Source organism: Palaemon carinicauda, chromosome 8 (assembly GCF_036898095.1).
Source record: "Palaemon carinicauda isolate YSFRI2023 chromosome 8, ASM3689809v2, whole genome shotgun sequence".
Lineage (NCBI taxonomy): Eukaryota > Metazoa > Arthropoda > Malacostraca > Decapoda > Palaemonidae > Palaemon > Palaemon carinicauda.
In genome coordinates this window covers 164,532,181-164,550,905 of record NC_090732.1, presented here as the reverse complement: position 1 = coordinate 164,550,905, position 18,725 = coordinate 164,532,181, and the positions used below count along the sequence as shown (strand labels likewise).

Sequence of the window (18,725 nt, the reverse complement as noted above, 5' to 3'; positions counted from 1 at the left end):
AAAGAGAGGAACATAAAAGAAAGAACTGAGAATCAAAGGAGAAAAAGCCTAATTTATGGCGATAAGAATGAAGGAAACTAACACAGTGCAGTCTGGAAATGAGTCGTATGATAAGAACATACAGTAGAGGATGATGCAATACCATTTAGAAAAGAAATCCACAAGTAATGCTATTTTCTGCCTTTTTTTATTTTGTGATGATAAGGTGATTAGATTATGAAGGATGAGATTTGAACTTTGTCTACTGTATGATAAGAGTAAACTTGCTTCACCATAAAACTCAACACATAAGTGGATAAGGTTGTTAAACTATGTAGCATTACTGTATATATTAGGTAACTTGTGACAGTAAAGCATTAGGTAATTTAGTTAAAATGCACTTAGCCTGGTCAAGTACAGAATTACTGGGTTTCCCCTATTAAAGTTACATTGGGTTCATTGTTATAGAAATAGTATCATCTTGAGTAAATTTTCCCGAGATTTTTTTTTTCCTGACAAACTTGCTAATGTTTTATAAAGAAAAATGTTCACAGCATTTTGCATTGACATCAAATGACAACCAATTTCTCTATCAATCCTAGCACCAGAGGCTCCTTTGTAAAAACTTAAACACAAAGTTAAATAGGTAACAAAATACATTAATCTAAACACTCCCATGCGGTCACAACAATGCACAATATACAGAAAGTGTGTTTACTTCGATAACTAAAATTGTTATTTAGCCTAATACATTACCCCACAGATCTAAACTTGAAAAAAAAAAATTTTGAACTTGGGCCGTAAGCCAAAAAATGTGACAAAATTCTCACTATGCAAGTCCAAGACTAAGAACCATGAACAGCTGAGTCAATACTCAAAAGTAAAGAAAAAGGTCAAATTTTTATAGCTAAAACCATTCCCACGAGACAACTACTAAGTAACTTCATACAGCGAGTGACAAAAACTCAATAGTAAACAACACCCTAAGAAGGAAAAATTTATGTTAACTCTATTGCTAAGAATAATGAATGACAAAATCAAAGTTAACCAACTGAACTTATGTTAAAGGTAGAGGAGGATGTCTGACCGGTCGACTATTAGAAGCATGCAAAAAATAATGTACTCGCGCATTAGCTGACAAATTCAAAAGATGAGTACTTACTAAGAACAAGGTGGCCTCGGCTCCAGTAACATTGTTGGTTCTCAGAAATGTGGCATTGTGTGTCTGACATATTTCAGCATGCGGTACCATGATGGATTCAATAGAACCTCATTTCATAGGTCTTCTTTATACTCGTCAAGTCCGTGCTATGCACTTTGATACACTGGGTCCAGGAGCAGGGAGGACGATATTTCTTTGGTGTTTTCGCATTGGATTCCATGTTCTGGCCTTTCACAGGAAATTTTTTAGAGATCAAACAGCACATTAATCCCCCCCAAAAATGTATACTCATCCAAAAGTATAAAAAAATGCAGTACAGTAGTACCTCAGCTTACAAGTAACTTTGAATATGACCAATGGAGATACGAGCATACAAATTCAAAATTGACTAAGAATATTGTATCGGTTTGTGAGTAAAAATTCTGCTCCGTATGGGCATTTATATTTAATATTTAAGATGAGCAACAAAGTCAAAACTGAAACTGATGTAGGTTAAACAGACTTATAGAGGGGTATTACAAATGTACTGTACTGTATATCTATTGATATACAGAACGCATTAAGTAAATTTCCTTTATTTCTTATGGGAGAAATTTTTTATTTTAAGAGTACTTTAGTTTGCAGGCTCGCTCCCAGAACAAAATAAACTCCTAAACCGAGGTACTACCATAATACAACTCTTTACCTTATCGGACATGCGTCATGTCCACAAAAAGTTAAGACGAGACCATACTCAAAATTCTGTGTACAGTATTTCTATGAACCTCCCCTAGTGTTCCTATTTCTGAATTAACTGTAACATCTGGAAGCTAGTTAGTCTTTTTCCCTCAGGATTATTTGCTTTCACAATTGTTTTAAAGTAGTTTGTGAAAAAGGCCTTGTTTTTCTGATACCACAGATCTGAAAACTGCTCCTTTCCTAGGTGAGCGCCCCACTCTTGGCATGAGGCATCCAAGAGTAGAAGGTACTTGGGGATAGAGACCTTAAGAAGTGATCCTGCTAACAGGTTCTCCTTTCTCAATCACCACTAGAGATTTATCATTAACTCCTGGGGCAATAACAGCAGGGGGATCGAATGTTTGAGACCAATGGCTCTTCAGAGCCCCCTGCACCAAATGAATATGCATCCTCCCAAAGGAGATTAACTTCTCCAATGGGGTGAGGTGTCCTAGGAGCTTTGCCAAAAATGAGCAGGAAGCGATTTTTCTTTCAAGAAGGTTTCTGGCATATTCCTGAATCTTGGTACCCTGTCGGTAGATGGAAACGCTCTGGACTGGGTCGAGTTAATATCCATGCCCAGACATCTGATGGAGTGTTGGTGGAAGAGACTGGACTTTTCTATATTAGTTGAATCCCCAACTCCTTGCAGAAGTTGCTGAGGAGATTCTGTGTTTTATAAGCAGAGTTCAAGACTTTGCTAGAAGAAGCCAGTCGTCCAAATATCTCAGAAGCCTTATGTCCATGGCATGAGACCAGGCTGAGACAAGGGTAAGAATCCTGGTAAAGATCAGAGGTGCTGTTGAAAGGCTGAAGCATGGCACCTTGAAGTGGAAAATTCCGTCTTGAAAGGGAAACCTTAGGGACTTCCTTAATGGAAACATGAATGTACTCATCCTTTAGGTCTAGAGTCAGAAAGTTTTCTTCCTGATGACCTAATTAAGTGACTGAGGTCCCCATTTTTTACCCTTGTTTGTAAGACAGATTCAAATGTATCTCCAGCCTCCATAAACTTTTCTACTAAGCATAGACTGCTGAGGAAGCCCAGAAAGTCATCTAAGACTTCCTCTATTGCTCCTTTGGCCAACGTCTTAGACACCATCTCTAGTAAGAGGAGATCCTTTACCTAGTCACAGGGGCCGGACAGTTTATCAATGGGATTCGATATCCTGAATGCAGTGCTTTCATGGTCCACAGATCGGTCCCGAGGAGCTGCCACCTATGCCAAAGGTTTTTTAGGCATCCCCCTAATAGTGGATAAGTTGGGGATATGCCCACCCTAGCAGGAGCCTCTGTGGTCATGAACTCTATGGTTGAAGGAGTGTCCTCTATAGTGAAAGGTAAGTCGAGGGTCTTACCTCCTATGCTCTTGAAGGTCAGTAAGAGGAAAAAAAAAGTCTTTACTGGTTGATTTGCTTAAAAAAGTGAGCTCCTTTGGGGTAGGTGAGGGGCGGACATCTCGGGGCCACAGCTCTCCTCGGGAGAGAAGCCGGACCAACTTACTAATTTTCTAAGGCAACTGCCACATCCGATAGGGAGAAAAATAGAGGACAGAGTCCACCAGGCTGGAGTTCCTTAAACAGTGTGTCACTAGAAGAAAACAGTGTAGTGCATCTAGCTAAGACGGCGCCAAGTCTTTTTAGAATGCAGTTGCCACAAAGAGAGACTGTCTGACGAAGTAAGAATTCATGAGCCTTGGCTCCCGACCTCTAGAGGTCTTCAAATGGTTTCAGGGTACTCTCAGCATGTGGATTTTCTGTCAAGAAGTGTGATACAGTACTGGCTTCGACCGATGGTCTGGTAAGGAACAGGCCTGAATGGCAGATATAGCTGCTACTTCCATATTCTGCACTTTTGGACCCTAAAAAATGGATGGATGCTAGGTATGCTGGGTATAAGGTTAGCCAGAGTGGACATAAAATCTCATCTGGTGTGAAAGCACCAAGGGAGGAGACTTAGAAGACCTGCCTGTTTTAAGCGAGTTCTCCGAGGTTGTGAGTTTTAAATAAGTCTAGCCTGTCTTGAATCTGATTAGAGTGCGCCACGGCAAACCTATGTTTCAGGCTCTGCTCACTCCTAGTATATGAGTTTCTACCTCTAACAGCTTGCAAGGGAATGGCAAGAAGTTCTCATCCGGAACTTAATCTGTGAGAGGAGAAGGATTTTTCCAAGGCAGGCCACTTAGGGCAACTCCTACAAGGACCGTGTCTACAGCATCTAATTATTGTGACAGCACCTGTTTCAGATGGAGTGTCACTCAAGGAAATGGGGGAGCACGATTCCAGCACCCTTTTGAGCCCGAAAAGAAGGTTCATATGAAAAATAAAGTTCGAATCGATACAAACATTAGGCTAGATACTTGTGCGAGTACGTTGTGGTGAAGCGACAGTTTTGTTATTCATATAATCAAAAGTTGTTGAGGACTGTCAGCCAAAGCTACCCGATATTGAGTCAAAGCTGACAATGGAACACGACCATAAGAACTCCATTCATATACAAGCTTGGGTCACGGCAGCATGATCAAAACATGCATTATCAGGAGAAATAGAATAATAGCCATCGCAAGGAAGAACATTATGAATTGACATTGTGGAGCGTTCAGTGCCGTCATTACATGTGGGCACAGCGGCGCATTCAGTGATGTCATCAAGCATGGACAAAGCAACGCGTTCATTGCCGTCATCAGGCATGGGCACAGCAGCGTATTCAGTGAAGCTGTTAGTACACGTAGGCACAGCATCGTGTACAGAATTGTTTTCCCGAGAACATGTCCGGGTTGAGTCAGGAACATGCGCGGAATTAGTGAATAAGTTGTAGTTACTATTAACATTCAAGCAGTTTGCTTGGACGGAGAAGACAATATGTTCAGAGCAACTTGGTCTGACCAAAGTTGCAGTTGTGAACACAGACAAAGCAGACTGGCCAACCTCAATACGTTGTAATGGAGAGTTCTGGGATAGGTCCAGATAATTCACAAGGATAGAGTGGTGCCGAGGACCCCTGAGGGTACAAGGCAAGTACGGCCCATGAATGAGGGGGGGGGGGGAAAAAAATCGAGATCCTCCATCAGGGCTTCCTTTGTATGGGAGGTTGGAAGTGACAGTCCTAACTCTAGGGTTCCACATACAAGAACGGGAGACTTTCGACGCCTTGATGGGAGATATCTCCAAAAGCAAAAAGTCAACCACGGATAAGATAAACCATATAGGGCACACCACTCGATACACTAGTAGGAGGCGAGGGAGATCTATGCATTTCAGAATAACCAGGGACCAACGATACTGGGACTGGATCCGGCTCGGAGAACCCAGTGCCCGTAGCCAAGGGATTTGTCACAAGCATTGACTTGGGACCACTAGGCACAAGGCCTATATTAGATGATAATCATCATCCTCATCTCCTCCCACATCTATTGACGCAAAGGGCCTCGGTTAGATTTCAACAAAGTCTCTATCTAGAACTTTAAAATCAATAATTCTCCATTCATCATCTACTTCATGCTTCATAGTCCTCAGCCATGTAGACCTTGGTCTTCCAACTCTTCTAGTGCCTTGGAATCCAGTTGAAAGTTTGGTGAACTAATCTCTCTTGGGGAGTGTGAAGAGCATGCCCAAACCATGGAGATGGAGAAAGATGATAATACATATAGAAAATCATCATCACCAATAAATTATCCTTATGGCCGTTATGCTCCATAACTGGAGCCTCAGAGGGCTCAAGATACATATGAGCATGAAGGGGGATATCTTTCGATGCAAGAAAGAGCTTACGCTTCTTACCATTATTGGAAGGAGATGAGGAAGGAGAACGATCTCTCTTAGCACATTTCTTGCGTAGAAAAAGAAATCTCGACATTGGGAGGACGGCCATCCCTACAATACCCACTTGGATATTCCACAGAATATCGTATGCCATGACATTACCCATTAAGCACAAGCGTAGCAAAGATAACAATAAGAGCCCTTAGTGACAATGATAAGGAAAAGACACAAACCACTATACACTACTGTATAAGTACAGTATGTCTCCCTTAACAGTGACCAGAAGATGCGTGAAGCCTACTAGCAGCCCCGCCTAACACTGCCCAGCAGTGGCGTTGCAATGATAACCAATCATGGTGCAACAGAGCCTGTGTTCTTAATGGAACTATGAGTAACCCATTTAAACAACTCAGAAGTTTGCATCTGTGTAGGAATAAACAAACTTTCAATAAATACCAATGACTGGCAAAATAAAAATTCCACTTTTCCTTAATTAATACTAAAACCATATTTCTACTATTATACTCAACAACCTGTACTTTCTCATTGAAAAATCTAATTACATGACTTTAAACAAAACTAAGCAGTTTAATTAAAAGAAAAAATTCTATTTATACTAAAATACTGTACATTCTCTGCAACTAACACCACACCCAATACTTAGTAATCACTACAATACAACCAACATTTTCTTTAGTAGTCCTTGCTAAAAACAGACTTGGTACAACATTGTGTTGCTGCCAAACCTCAAAATATTCCTACAAAAATCACGGGAAGTAACTGCACGTCTAATATAATGAAGCCAAGGTCCTTCATTTTGTCAGAATCCAATTCTGTGAGATTTTGCCACTAAACCCTTAGTAAAGAGCTATACAGCATTTTTGAATAGGAGACACCCTGAAATCCTAATTCCTTATTTAAGATTTTTACCTTGTCTAAATAAAACTTCTTTAATAAGACAAAGTATATTATTTGAAGTCCTACCAACTATTTCTCCACTGATGAAATGTGAAGAAATTGAGGAAGACCTTTCATCCTTCTTAGCTTAGAAGACAGGTGTAAGAGGCAAAATAATTTTCTTAATACCAAACCCTTCATTATTGGAAAGAGCTTTAGCTCCCAAAAAATTTAGCAGAGACCATCCCTTAAGGAATATAGACTCTAGCTGTCAGATCTTTAAAAGAACAATAATTCAAGTATTGTAAAACTACATTACACAAATTCTAAATTCCAATAGACCTTCCAAACAGCAAAACCTATATAAACTACAAAGGACCTGAATCTCTCTGCAATAATACCAAAGGTGTATAAATCTAATCGAAGATGTTCGAGTACTATTTTAAGCATGGACCAATAACCCTTAATTGCCAAAATAGACAATTTCCCTTCATAAAATAGGAAATGCAAAAACAATTTTATCATCCAAACTAGTTCTCGTTATTGAAACATTTCTAGACCTATACCAATTAAAATATAGATACCAATGTCTTTAATGCAAATTATTGGTAAACTGCATTTTGGAACCTAATTTAGACAACCTATGAACCTAAAAAAAACACCTTTTCCTCTGAGAAAACAGTGGACAATCTCCTTGTGGTTAGATTTAGTGTGGGGGGGGGGGCTTTGGGTGGAATGATCTCGAAACTGGTTGTTTGAGAAGATTGATCCTGTAATGAAATCTCTTCTGACACTCCAACAACAGAGAGCACAGCTCTGTAAACCACCCTTTCAGAGAACAAAAGGGAGCCACCAGACTCATCTGAATTTACTTATCACCACCTGAAACCTTGATTACATTTGTAAAACATACTGGTTCACATTTAACCATTCTTATAATAGGGCATTTACCTTCTATGCTAAGGGATCTGGCACCAGAGAACAAAACGCCTTCCTCTTTTTGGTGAAGGAATTCGCAAGCATATCCACATTTGGTCCTTCCCACCAACTCCCAATTTCTAGCCAATAAATTATGTAAATGCTATTTGAGTGGAAGTATTTGTTGTTTCCTGCTTTACTGATCTGCTAATAAACAGAGGCAGAAGAATTATTCCCATCAGATCCATCCTAGATAAGTACTTCAGCTATCCGGAACAAGAATTCTGACCTGGTTTCCCCTTACTTCCAAATGTAAGGAAGACCTGTCTTGTCTGAAAACTTTTGGATGCACTTTCACATCCCAGACTTCTGATCCTGAAGGGCCTGGAGTACCGTATATAGTTCCAGGCATTTGATATGTAGAGCTGATTCCTTCTCCGACCATTTGTCTGACAGATGAAGATAATTCATGGTTACAATCGACCCCTCCTGGGAAGTAACCACAAAAATATATATGTTCAGAACTGTTATTTTCAACACTCCCCGAGATGAAACAAGAAGGGTTGTCCCACCCATAAAATCTAGCTTTTCGAGAGAAGTAATGGTCCCTTGTAACTTCATCAGTATACAAACCAACAGCACTTTCATGTTTGAATTTCTCCAACAAATGTCCGAATGATTTTTTCTCATGGAAAAGACTCAGGAGTTACTGACATAATCATTTCCAAATATATATTCTTTTGAGTTAGATTTAGAAGACTTCTCTATATTGACCAGGACTCCCAATCAAGAACCGGAGTAACCATGTCTGCTGAACCAGAATCTTTTCCATTGTGTACAAAATTAATCAGTCGTCTAGATACAAAACTCTGATGCCCAGAAACCTGAGCCATTTTGAAATTGGAGCCGTCACACCTAGTTAATATTTACGGAGCAGTCCTGAGTCCAAAAATTAGGTATTTGAACTTGCATATTCTCAAGCTATCCATAAACCAAAGAAATCTCTCTGATTCCAGAGGAACTGGAATGGGAAAGTAAGCACCTGTCAAGTCTATTGTAAACATCAAATCCCCTTGCCATACTTCCCCCTGGACTGTACAAGGAGTTTTCATTGAAAACTTGGTGAGAACTGTATACTGTACTGCCTGTTCAGAATTGAGGCATCCTGAATTGGCTTCCAAGCCCCCAATGCCTTCAGCACTTGAAACAATGATCTAAGAATTCCTCTATCACTTTTTTCTCCAGAAGTTTTGCAATCTTTAATTTCAAAACATAGTCTTTGGCCAAACTGTTTTGGTAACTTAGAAAAGGAAGGAGTTTTCTTGACAGAGAAGGATTGGAGGATAAGAAGAATTTGATATCGCTCACTTACTACTGGTAGAACCAACGACTTAGTATGCAGGTTTTCCCAAACCTGATAAAAGTAGGAACACCTTCCCTCTATTGGAATCCCTTAGAAAGGGCTGTCAATGAGTTCTATAAGTTTGAGTTCTGTTAGTGGTCTATTTAACCATAGTACTACAGTAAGTCTCCTACATAAAGAGATGAAAGTCCTACAAAATTTGTCTTAGTCCAAATATTCATCTTGTAACCCTCTGTTGTTTTCAGTTCACTAATCTAGCCAATATCTGTGAGATATCCTACATACATTAAAATTCCTAAAGAATTTTAAAAGAAATCAATTAATTTGTATTCAGTTTTGAACATATCAAATATTTATTGCACACAAAGGTTTTTATCTATGAAAGTTCTCAAGTTAAAAGTTATTATCTAGGGGACTTGCTAACATTAATCCTAGCTCTGGTAACTACATCCTTTCTCCACATCTCATTTGCCTGAGGTGAAAGAAAAGTACATTCATTCTCCTTGGTACTCGAATAGAATTTCTATTAATTGCATATCAAACAGTTTTGGTCATACAGAAGCTCAATTTGTAAGTTCTGTTTTCATCCTTGAATGGTATGTCCGAATATTTTAGTCTTATCACTATGATAATTGTTTCTGCAAAATCCACTTTTCATGTGCACATTCATTTCCTGAATAGCCATGACAGGCTGTCTTTTCATAGAGGTTATTTACCATGTTGTAAATTGTTGTGATAAAATTTAAGATCCATATAATCTGCTATTAAATTAACATTCTATTTAATTGGGAGTTATTGTAGGAAAAAAACATTTGATTCAATGTCCATAGGAGAGACATCATGTATGTAGCCATTAGCTAATTTAATGGATAAGATGAGAATTTTCCTCTTCTAAAACTACTGGTCCTTCCTATTGTTACAAGATAATCCATGCATTTTTTTCCTGCAGTGGAAATAAAACAGGGCCAGTACTAAACCTAAAATAAGGGTTACTCTATAAAAGTTTTTCCTTTTTACATTATGGCAGTTAGCCCAAGTTGACGACCATAGCAAAAATTCATAAGGCACCAATACTACATGCTGGAACTGCACTGATTATCATGATATTTTTGCTAATCATTCCAGTCAACCTTCCATACAACACATTTTTCCTTGGTATCAAGATAGTATGGAAGCTGCCATCTTTTATCAACTGAAAGATCTCTTTAGTTTTAAGATAACATGAAGCAATTCCTTCTGTTCTATGATACAAATATTTAATTCCAAATAATATGAAAGGCTTAATGAGCTTTTATCATTTATTTAACAAAAAGCCACAATGAAGAAGTGCCATTTATATACTATCAGAAATAAGGAAGCTACAATATAATACTATTTAATACCCATAAGATTGTCTATAATCAAATTTCCATCACTGTTCAATACAAATTCTTCAGCATATAATTCAGTATGTTGGTTGGAGAGGTTTTGTTCTTCACAAGTCTCATGTTCACTAATGACAACTCTTGCTTCCTTATTCTCACATACTTCATCAATGCTAAGCATTTTACATCCTTCATTAAAAAGCAAATTTCCATTCTCATTCAATATGTGTAGAGTTTTATTATTAGACTGTCCATCCTCCCTTTCCCAGTCTGGCTTACTAGAAACACTTGCTTTTGAAAAAGTTGGCGAAACTTTCTTAGTACAATGACTGCGCACATGTTCACGGTAAGTTGCACACCTGGCAAATGCTTTCTCACAATATTTGCATTTCCAGGACCTGGCCTTACGGTGAGTCTGGTTGTCATGCATGATCAGGTGGAAGTTGGTTCGAAATCCCTTACCACATTTGTCACAAATGAATTTTTTCTCCTCGTGTACTAGTTGATGATTTCTCAAAGTTCCTGGATGACTAAATACTCTGCTACACTTCTCACATGTGTAAGTCTTACCTTCATGTAGTTTCATATGATACCTAATGGATGATTTCGATGTAAACTGTTTATCACATTTATCACACGAAAATATTTCACTGGCATGATCATTGTTGCTTTGTATTTCAACACTATGAAACATTCTGAGATGATTCTCCCAAGCACCAATTCTGACTAGAATTTTTCCACAATATTTACATTCAATGGTAGTGTGTGTTTTCTGGTGTTTCTTCAATTCTTCTCCCGTCAAAAACACTTTCATACAAAATTTGCAAAGATGAACTATTTCCGACCTCCTCCTGTAATTTCTCTTAACTTGGTTTACAGGTTTACTCTGAACAACGGAATGTCCCCCAGGTATGGAGTCTATCTGAGGTGGTGTTTCGTAAACCTTGATTGTTATTGGTTTAGGACCACTTAATGGTGGATTTTCAATCGGTACTGGCTTATCAATTTTTGTCGAATGGGTAATTCTAATTACCTGAAAAAGAGAATGACATGAAAATGAGATGAACATTATATGCCCATATCATAAAAATTTCTAATGATATAAAATACTAAGTAACTAGACAACCCAATAAATACTGTTAAGTAATTACACATCACAATATAACAACTTTTACAGAATACTTATAATGATAATTGGAGCATGCAACAGCTACCTTATTTGACAACTAAAAAGATAGAGATCCAAGAGAATATAATGAAAAGTAAAAGAAAGAAAGTGATGGAGCTCGATTCAAAGAGAAGCTACAAAGAACCCGTAGTACCATCTACATAAGGTCTCAGAGAAAGTGTGCTGCAAGACTACTGTTAACCCTGTAATGATGATAATTTGATATCCAAATAATACTTTTTACCTTGGAAAAGGCTGCATAAATAGTGAAATACAGTATACAAAATCCCTGTAGACACAGTAACCTTAAAGCAACGTCATTCATGTACTGTATCATAATGCATAAGAAAAATTTTCCATGAGTGCTTCAAGAGACAAAAATATTTGAAGAAGTTTCTAATTAATCCTCACAAAAAAAAACTTAATTTTACTTACAAATTTATTATTTCAATACTTATCTGGTATTCACCCTGCTTCCTTGCCAAAACCTCTGCATTCTGACCACTAGACCACCAGATGGCTTTGTCACTCCATGCCCAAAGGAAAAGGCAACCGTTCTGGCTGATATGTTTGATAGCAATTAGAGGTTCTTTTTACACATGTCGGAGAATAGATTATGTTACTCTATTAGTCAAATGTGTTTGTGGTAGCCCCAGTCCGGCTGATTACCTCCCAATTTCTATAACTCCCATATTATCTAAAGCTTCCTTATGTCTTTTGGCAAAATGTCTCAATAGGTATGCTGAAGGTAATTATCTGATCCCTAGTTTGCAATTTGGCTTTCATAAAGGCCATGGAGAATGTGATACTATTCTTACTATCTCCAAGATTACAAAAATCCCTTGATTATGGTCAGGATGTTCGTATGACTGGTCTTTATTTTAGTGCTGCCTCTGACAGTGTTAATCATGAGGCCTTTGTTTTCAAGCTCAAACAGTTGAGAGTGAGTTGGTTTTTCTTAAGCATTTTTATTGAATTCTGGAAATTCCCATATTCCGAACATTTATGCTTTGAATTATATTGTTGGCCCCAACATGAAACACAGGGAATGCAGATCTTTATCTTCTAGAAGCCTATACAAGGAATATTTAGCGTACAAACGAACCAACTGATGACATATCTATAGTGTATGTTTTGATAAATCTAACAAATGAAAAGGCACTAAAAAACCACTCAAATATATGAATCATGCTGCACAGAGGTCAGGACATTTAAACGGTATAAAGACAATCACAAACACTATGGTGCCACCACCCCAATACTCTTTATCATGACTAACAAAAGTGGCATTGCAAAACCAATACTGTAGCACATTAGGATTGATTTTGAGTTTTCTGGGATCCTAACATTGAAGCTCATTGATGCCGATATCGTTTGTTATAAATAAACAATAAAAGGAAATTCCATTTAAAACCATAAGAGTGAAGTCCTTTTAAAAATTAAATAGCTTTCAGAAGACCTGTTTCTGAAATAAATCTAAAAATACAGATAGCATTAATACAACACATCCTACCCAAGAATCTTCTCAAGGATGAATATGCCATCTATATCCCGAGCCTCGAATAGATATCAATTTGTCAAGGTGCCAAATTGGAGCATTCACATTATAAGGTAATGCTTTGAGAGAGAATCATTTTAATTCTTTAAATTAGAGGTTGTAAAACAGATGCTTCAACAAGGAAGCACAGTGAACACCAAGGAAGATTCATTGAAATAATTGGCAATCACACCATAAGAAACAAATGATCAACAAGACATAAAAGTTTCTGAACCACATGAAGCACAAATGGTCAACAGTACATAAAATAAATCTTATTAAAGTAAAACCAATTGATTTTATACCGAGAAAATTTAACAGAAGTAAATGGACTATTATCACAAAATTCAATGGCTAAGTACAAAACAATATCCACAAACATGCATACTCAAGTATTAACTACTGAACTAGACACTACTTTATTGCAACAGGGGAAGTTTTACAAACCTTTGGTATATTTGACTCCACTTGGCTGTCTATTACACAACTTGAAAATACTTGATTAATGTTCTCTGCAGTTCCTCCTTTCTTCAAAACTACTTGTTTTGTAGAAAGTTCCATTTCTGAATTAGAACAAGGACATTTTGGATAAAGAAATTCCTACTCAAAAAAAAAATCAAATTACCATTATTCCATAAAACTTATATGTGAAGAAAAATCATGAAGTAGAACCTTAACCTGCCTTCTTTTACAGGTTGTAAATTCTAAAGTTTAACTAGCCAAGCTTATAAGGTTCATATGAAAGCTTTACTTGCATAAAAAGATGAAAAATGTTATTTTCATTAGTAAAATAAATTTTTGAATATACTTACCCGATGATCATGTAGCTGTCAACTCCGTTGCCCGACAGAAATCTACGGTCGGGATACGCCAGCGATCGCTATCCAGGTGGGGGTGTACACAACAGCGCCATCTGTGAGCAGGTACTCAAGTACTTCTTGTCAACAAGAACTCAATTTTCTCCTCGGTCCACTGGTTCTCTATGGGGAGGAAGGGCGGGTTCTTTAATTCATGATCATCGGGTAAGTATATTCAAAAATTTATTTTACTAATGAAAATAACATTTTTCAATATTAATCTTACCCGATGATCATGTAGCTGATTCACACCCAGGGTGGTGGGTGGAGACCAGCATACATGTTAACAAAGAAGCTAAGTATCCCGTATTTCATTTTATCAGTTATTCAAAATAACAAACATAAAATAAATAAGTACCTGGTAAGGAAGTCGACTTGAACCATTACTCTGCCTTTTTTAAGTACGTCTTCCTTACTGAGCCTAGCGGTCCTCTTAGGATGCTGAACGACTCCTAGGTGCTGAAGTATAAAGGGCTGCAACCCATACTAAAGGACCTCATCACAACCTCTAACCTAGGCGCTTCTCAAGAAAGAATTTGACCACCCGCCAAATCAACCAGGATGCGGAAGGCTTCTTAGCCGACCGTACAACCCAAAGAACAACAATAAAAAGTATTCAAGAGAAAGGTTAAAAAGGTTATGGGATTATGGGAATGTAGTGGCTGAGCCCTCACCTACTACTGCACTCGCTGCTACAAATGGTCCCAGGGTGTAGCAGTTCTCGTAAAGAGAATGATGCGAACACTGACTTGCTCCTCCAATAGGTTGCATCCATAACACTCTGCAGAGAACGGTTCTGTTTGAAGGCCACTGAAGTAGCCACAGCTCTCACTTCATGTGTCCTTACCTTCAGCAAAGCAAGGTCTTCTTCCTTCAGATGAGAATGTGCTTCTCTAATCAGAAGCCTGATGTAGTAAGAAACTGCGTTCTTAGACATCGGTAGAGAAGGCTTCTTGATAGCACACCATAAAGCTTCTGATTGTCCTCGTAATGGCTTTGACCTTCTTAAATAGTACCTTAGAGCTCTAACTGGGCAAAGTACTCTCTCTAGTTCGTTCCCCACCAAGTTGGACAGGCTTGGGATCTCGAACGACTTAGGCCAAGGACGGGAAGGAAGCTCGTTTTTAGCCAAAAAACCGAGCTGCAAGGAACATGTAGCCGTTTCAGATGTGAAACCTATGTTCCTGCTGAAGGCGTGGATCTCACTTACTCTTTTAGCTGTTGCTAAGCACACGAGGAAAAGAGTTTTTAATGTGAGGTCCTTAAAAGAGGCTGATTGGAGCGGTTCAAATCTTGGTGACATTAGGAACCTTAACCCTGGATAGGTACGATGGGTCGTTTGCGACCCCGAGCGTCAAAAAAAAAACAGGTTTTTCTCACGTGACTCACCCCCGTGACTGAATTTGTGGGTGATCGACCTGCAGGAGGTGTCTCCCCTACACGCTCTAGTAGTGTCCAGATGTGCATTGCTGTAGCTGTACTCCTTCCCCGATTTCTGAGACGCGTCGGGGTCGAGCGCGACCGAGTTTACCCTTCTAAGGTAGTTTGCATAATTATCAAAGTTATTACGTATTATGAAATTGTCGTAGAATGGTGCAACTTGTATAGGTTATCAGTTGTGGAAAGTCTTGGTGGATTGTTTGGCTACCATGTGCATGATTTTTTTTTTAGTTAAAATGTCGTTCATCACCACGAGGACCATTTTACCGCGAGTGTCCCTTTTTCATTTTTTTTCATTTTTTTGCCAAGTCATTTTTCCGTAAGATATTGCGAAATAGTGTCGTAAAACTTTTGCTTTTTTAGTGTTGGAAAGTGTGTCTAGATGATCTGGCTACCCATGCGTGATTTTGTTTTTGTCAGATACGACGTAGTTATTGGTATATTGGGTATTTAACTGCGGTTGCCAATTTCTGTTTTTTTTTCAATATTTGTAAAAATTTACTACGTAGTAAGGAATTGCCGTATATTATTGATTTTTTTTTCATGTTTATGTGTTAGAAAGTGTGCCTTGATGGTTGGGCTAACACGTGCATGTCTTTTTTTTTTATCTAAGATGCCGTATATTAGAATGTTGGGCATTTTTCCGCGAGTGCCCCTTTTTATTTGTTTTGCATTTTTTTGCTTAGTCATGTTACCGTAAGGAATTGGCAAGTAGTGTCGCAAAACTTATATTTTTATAGTGTTGGAAAGTGTTTCTAGATGATCTGGCTACCCATGCCTATTTTTTTTTAGCCAGATATGGCGTATATATAAGTATGTGTTCGATTTTCCTGTGATTGCCATTTTTTCGTTTTTTCCCATTTCTTTCAAAATTACTACGTACTAAGGAACTATCACAGAGTAATATTTCTTTTATATGTTTATTTGTCGGAAAATGTGCCTTGATGGTTTGCCTAGCACGTGGCTGAAATTTTTTTTTTCTGATATGCCGTATATTAGAATGGCCATTTTTCCACGAGTGCCCGTTTTTATTTGTTTTGCATTTTTTTGCTTAGTCATGTTACCGTAAGGAATTGGCAAGTAGTGTCGCAAAACTTATAATTTTATAGTGTTGGAAAGTGTTTCTAGATGATCTGGCTACCCATGCCTATCTTCTTTTTTTAGCCAGATATGGCGTATATATAGGTATGTGTTCGATTTTCCTGTGATTGCCATTTTTTCGTTTTTTCCCATTTCTTTCAAAATTACTACGTACTAAGGAACTATCACAGAGTAATTATTCATTTAGATGTTTATTTGTCGGAAAATGTGCCTTGATGGTTTGCCTAGCACGTGGCTGAATTTTTTTTTTTTCTGAAATGCCGTATATTAGAATGTTAGCCATTTTTCCGCGAGTGCCCCTTTTTATTTGTTTTGCATTTTTTTGCTTAGTCATGTTACCGTAAGGAATTGGCAAGTAGTGTCGCAAAACTTATATTTTTATAGTGTTGGAAAGTGTTTCTAGATGATCTGGCTACCCATGCCTATCTTTTTTTTAGCCAGATATGGCGTATATATAGGTATGTGTTCGATTTTCCGGTGATTGCCATTTTTTCGTTTTTTCCCAATTCTTTCAAAATTACTACGTACTAAGGAACTATCACAGAGTAATGATTCCTCTAGATGTTTATTTGTCGGAAAATTTTGTTTACTTTTTTTTTGATTGAATATCATCAAATTTTTTTAGCTAAAATATTATATTGTTTTACATTTTTTTTTTTTTCGATTTTATTTCCCTTCAAAAAAATTTTTTTGGGTCAGAATTTTAATTTTATAGTCGTAAAATAATCGACTATTATCCAGCAACCCACCATACAATTTTTATGCATATCCAATAATAATTAGATTAGTAAATAACACCTTGAAATTGACATACCCTTCCTACATTTCAAGTGGCAGATTAGGGAGTCTGAGTCAGTGTGGTTGGCGGCCATTTTGTGGACATATCCGAAGCGTAAGCTGCCCTATCTATATATATTCTTGTTCCCTATAGAATTTGTGATATTTTGGTATATTTTTACCTGCATAAATATCATATTATATATTAAATATATGTATTTTTTTACGAAATTTCTAAGTACTCAAAAAATTACCTTTAGATATGGCCCCTGATATAAATGTAATTTACAAAATAATGAAGATTTTTTTACATATTTCTATTTTAGGATAACATATGTTTATTCCCTAAAAAAATTAGCCACTTCCTATTTCATTTGGGTACCCAAAAAAATTCATGAAATTTGGACAAATTTTTTTGGCCAAAAAAAGTTACCCTTTTTTTCTCATTTCAGATCTTCACCTCCATGGGTCTGACTTCATCCAAAATACATCAAGATGTGTCCTAAACATTCAAGAATCAATTCCTAAAAGGATTTGTGTATATATGTATAAACTTTTTTTTTATGAATTTTTATGTCAGGTCTTTTTTTTTTTCTACTTAATTTTTTAAAATATTTATAATAAATAGTTTTTCTGCAGATGAGTAGTATTTATCTTTACAGTTGTTTTAAGCATTCATTGAAGATTTTTTTGGCAAAAGAAAAAAGGAGGTTACTGCAAAAACTGATTTTTCAAGAATTTTTTTTGGCGTCGGGGTCGTTCGCGTCCGAGTATACCCTTAAAGGGGTGTCCGAGGAGCGTACCTATCCAGGGTTAAGACCACGTCTAGATTCCAGCCTGGAGTGGACAACCGACGTTCCTTTGAGGTCTCAAAAGACCTAAGGAGGTCCTGTAGATCTTTGTTGGTGGAAAGATCCAAGCCTCTGTGGCGGAAAACCGCTGCCAACATACTTCTGTAACCCTTGATCGTAGGAGCTGATAGGGATCTTACGTTCCTTAGATGTAACAGGAAGTCAGCAATCTGGGTTACAGTGGTACTGGTTGAGGAAACTGCATTGGCCTTGCACCAGCTTCGGAAGACTTCCCATTTAGACTGATAGACTCTGAGAGTGGATGTCCTCCTTGCTCTGGCAATCGCTCTGGCTGCCTCCTTCGAAAAGCCTCTAGCTCTAGAGAGTCTTTCGATAGTCTGAAGGCAGTCAGACGAAGAGCGTGGAGGTTTGGGTGTACCTTCTTTACGTGAGGTTGACGCAGAAGGTCCACTCTTAGAGGAAGAGTCCTGGGAACGTCGACTAGCCATTGCAGTACCTCGGTGAACCATTCTCTCGCGGGCCAGAGGGGAGCAACCAACGTCAGCCGTGTCCCTTTGTGAGAGGCGAACTTCTGAAGTACCCTGTTGACAATCTTGAACGGCGGGAACGCATACAGGTCGAGATGGGACCAATCCAGCAGAAAGGCATCCACGTGAACTGCTGCTGGGTCTGGAATCGGAGAACAATACAACGGGAGCCTCTTGGTCATCGAGGTAGCGAATAGATCTATGGTTGGCTGACCCCACAGGGCCCATAGTCTGCTGCAAACATTCTTGTGAAGGGTCCACTCTGTGGGGATGACCTGACCCTTCCGGCTGAGGCGATCTGCCATGAGATTCATATCGCCCTGAATGAACCTCGTTACCAGCGTG

The 18,725-nt window shown here is 38.1% G+C and overlaps 1 protein-coding gene across 2 annotated transcripts in view; it reads right to left on the bottom strand.

Moving 5' to 3' along the window:
* Positions 1-10,081: 10,081 nt before the first annotated feature.
* The window catches only part of LOC137645060 (uncharacterized), a 171,863-nt gene continuing 163,219 nt past the window's right edge, over positions 10,082-18,725 (bottom strand). For both annotated transcript variants that reach the window (XM_068377913.1, XM_068377914.1), the window contains 2 exons: positions 13,314-13,429; positions 10,082-11,194 (listed from right to left, as the gene is read on the bottom strand). In XM_068377913.1, the coding sequence (XP_068234014.1) occupies positions 10,169-11,194; positions 13,314-13,429 (1,142 nt within the window). In that variant the 3' untranslated portion in view covers positions 10,082-10,168. The remainder of the gene's footprint in view (positions 11,195-13,313; positions 13,430-18,725) is intronic.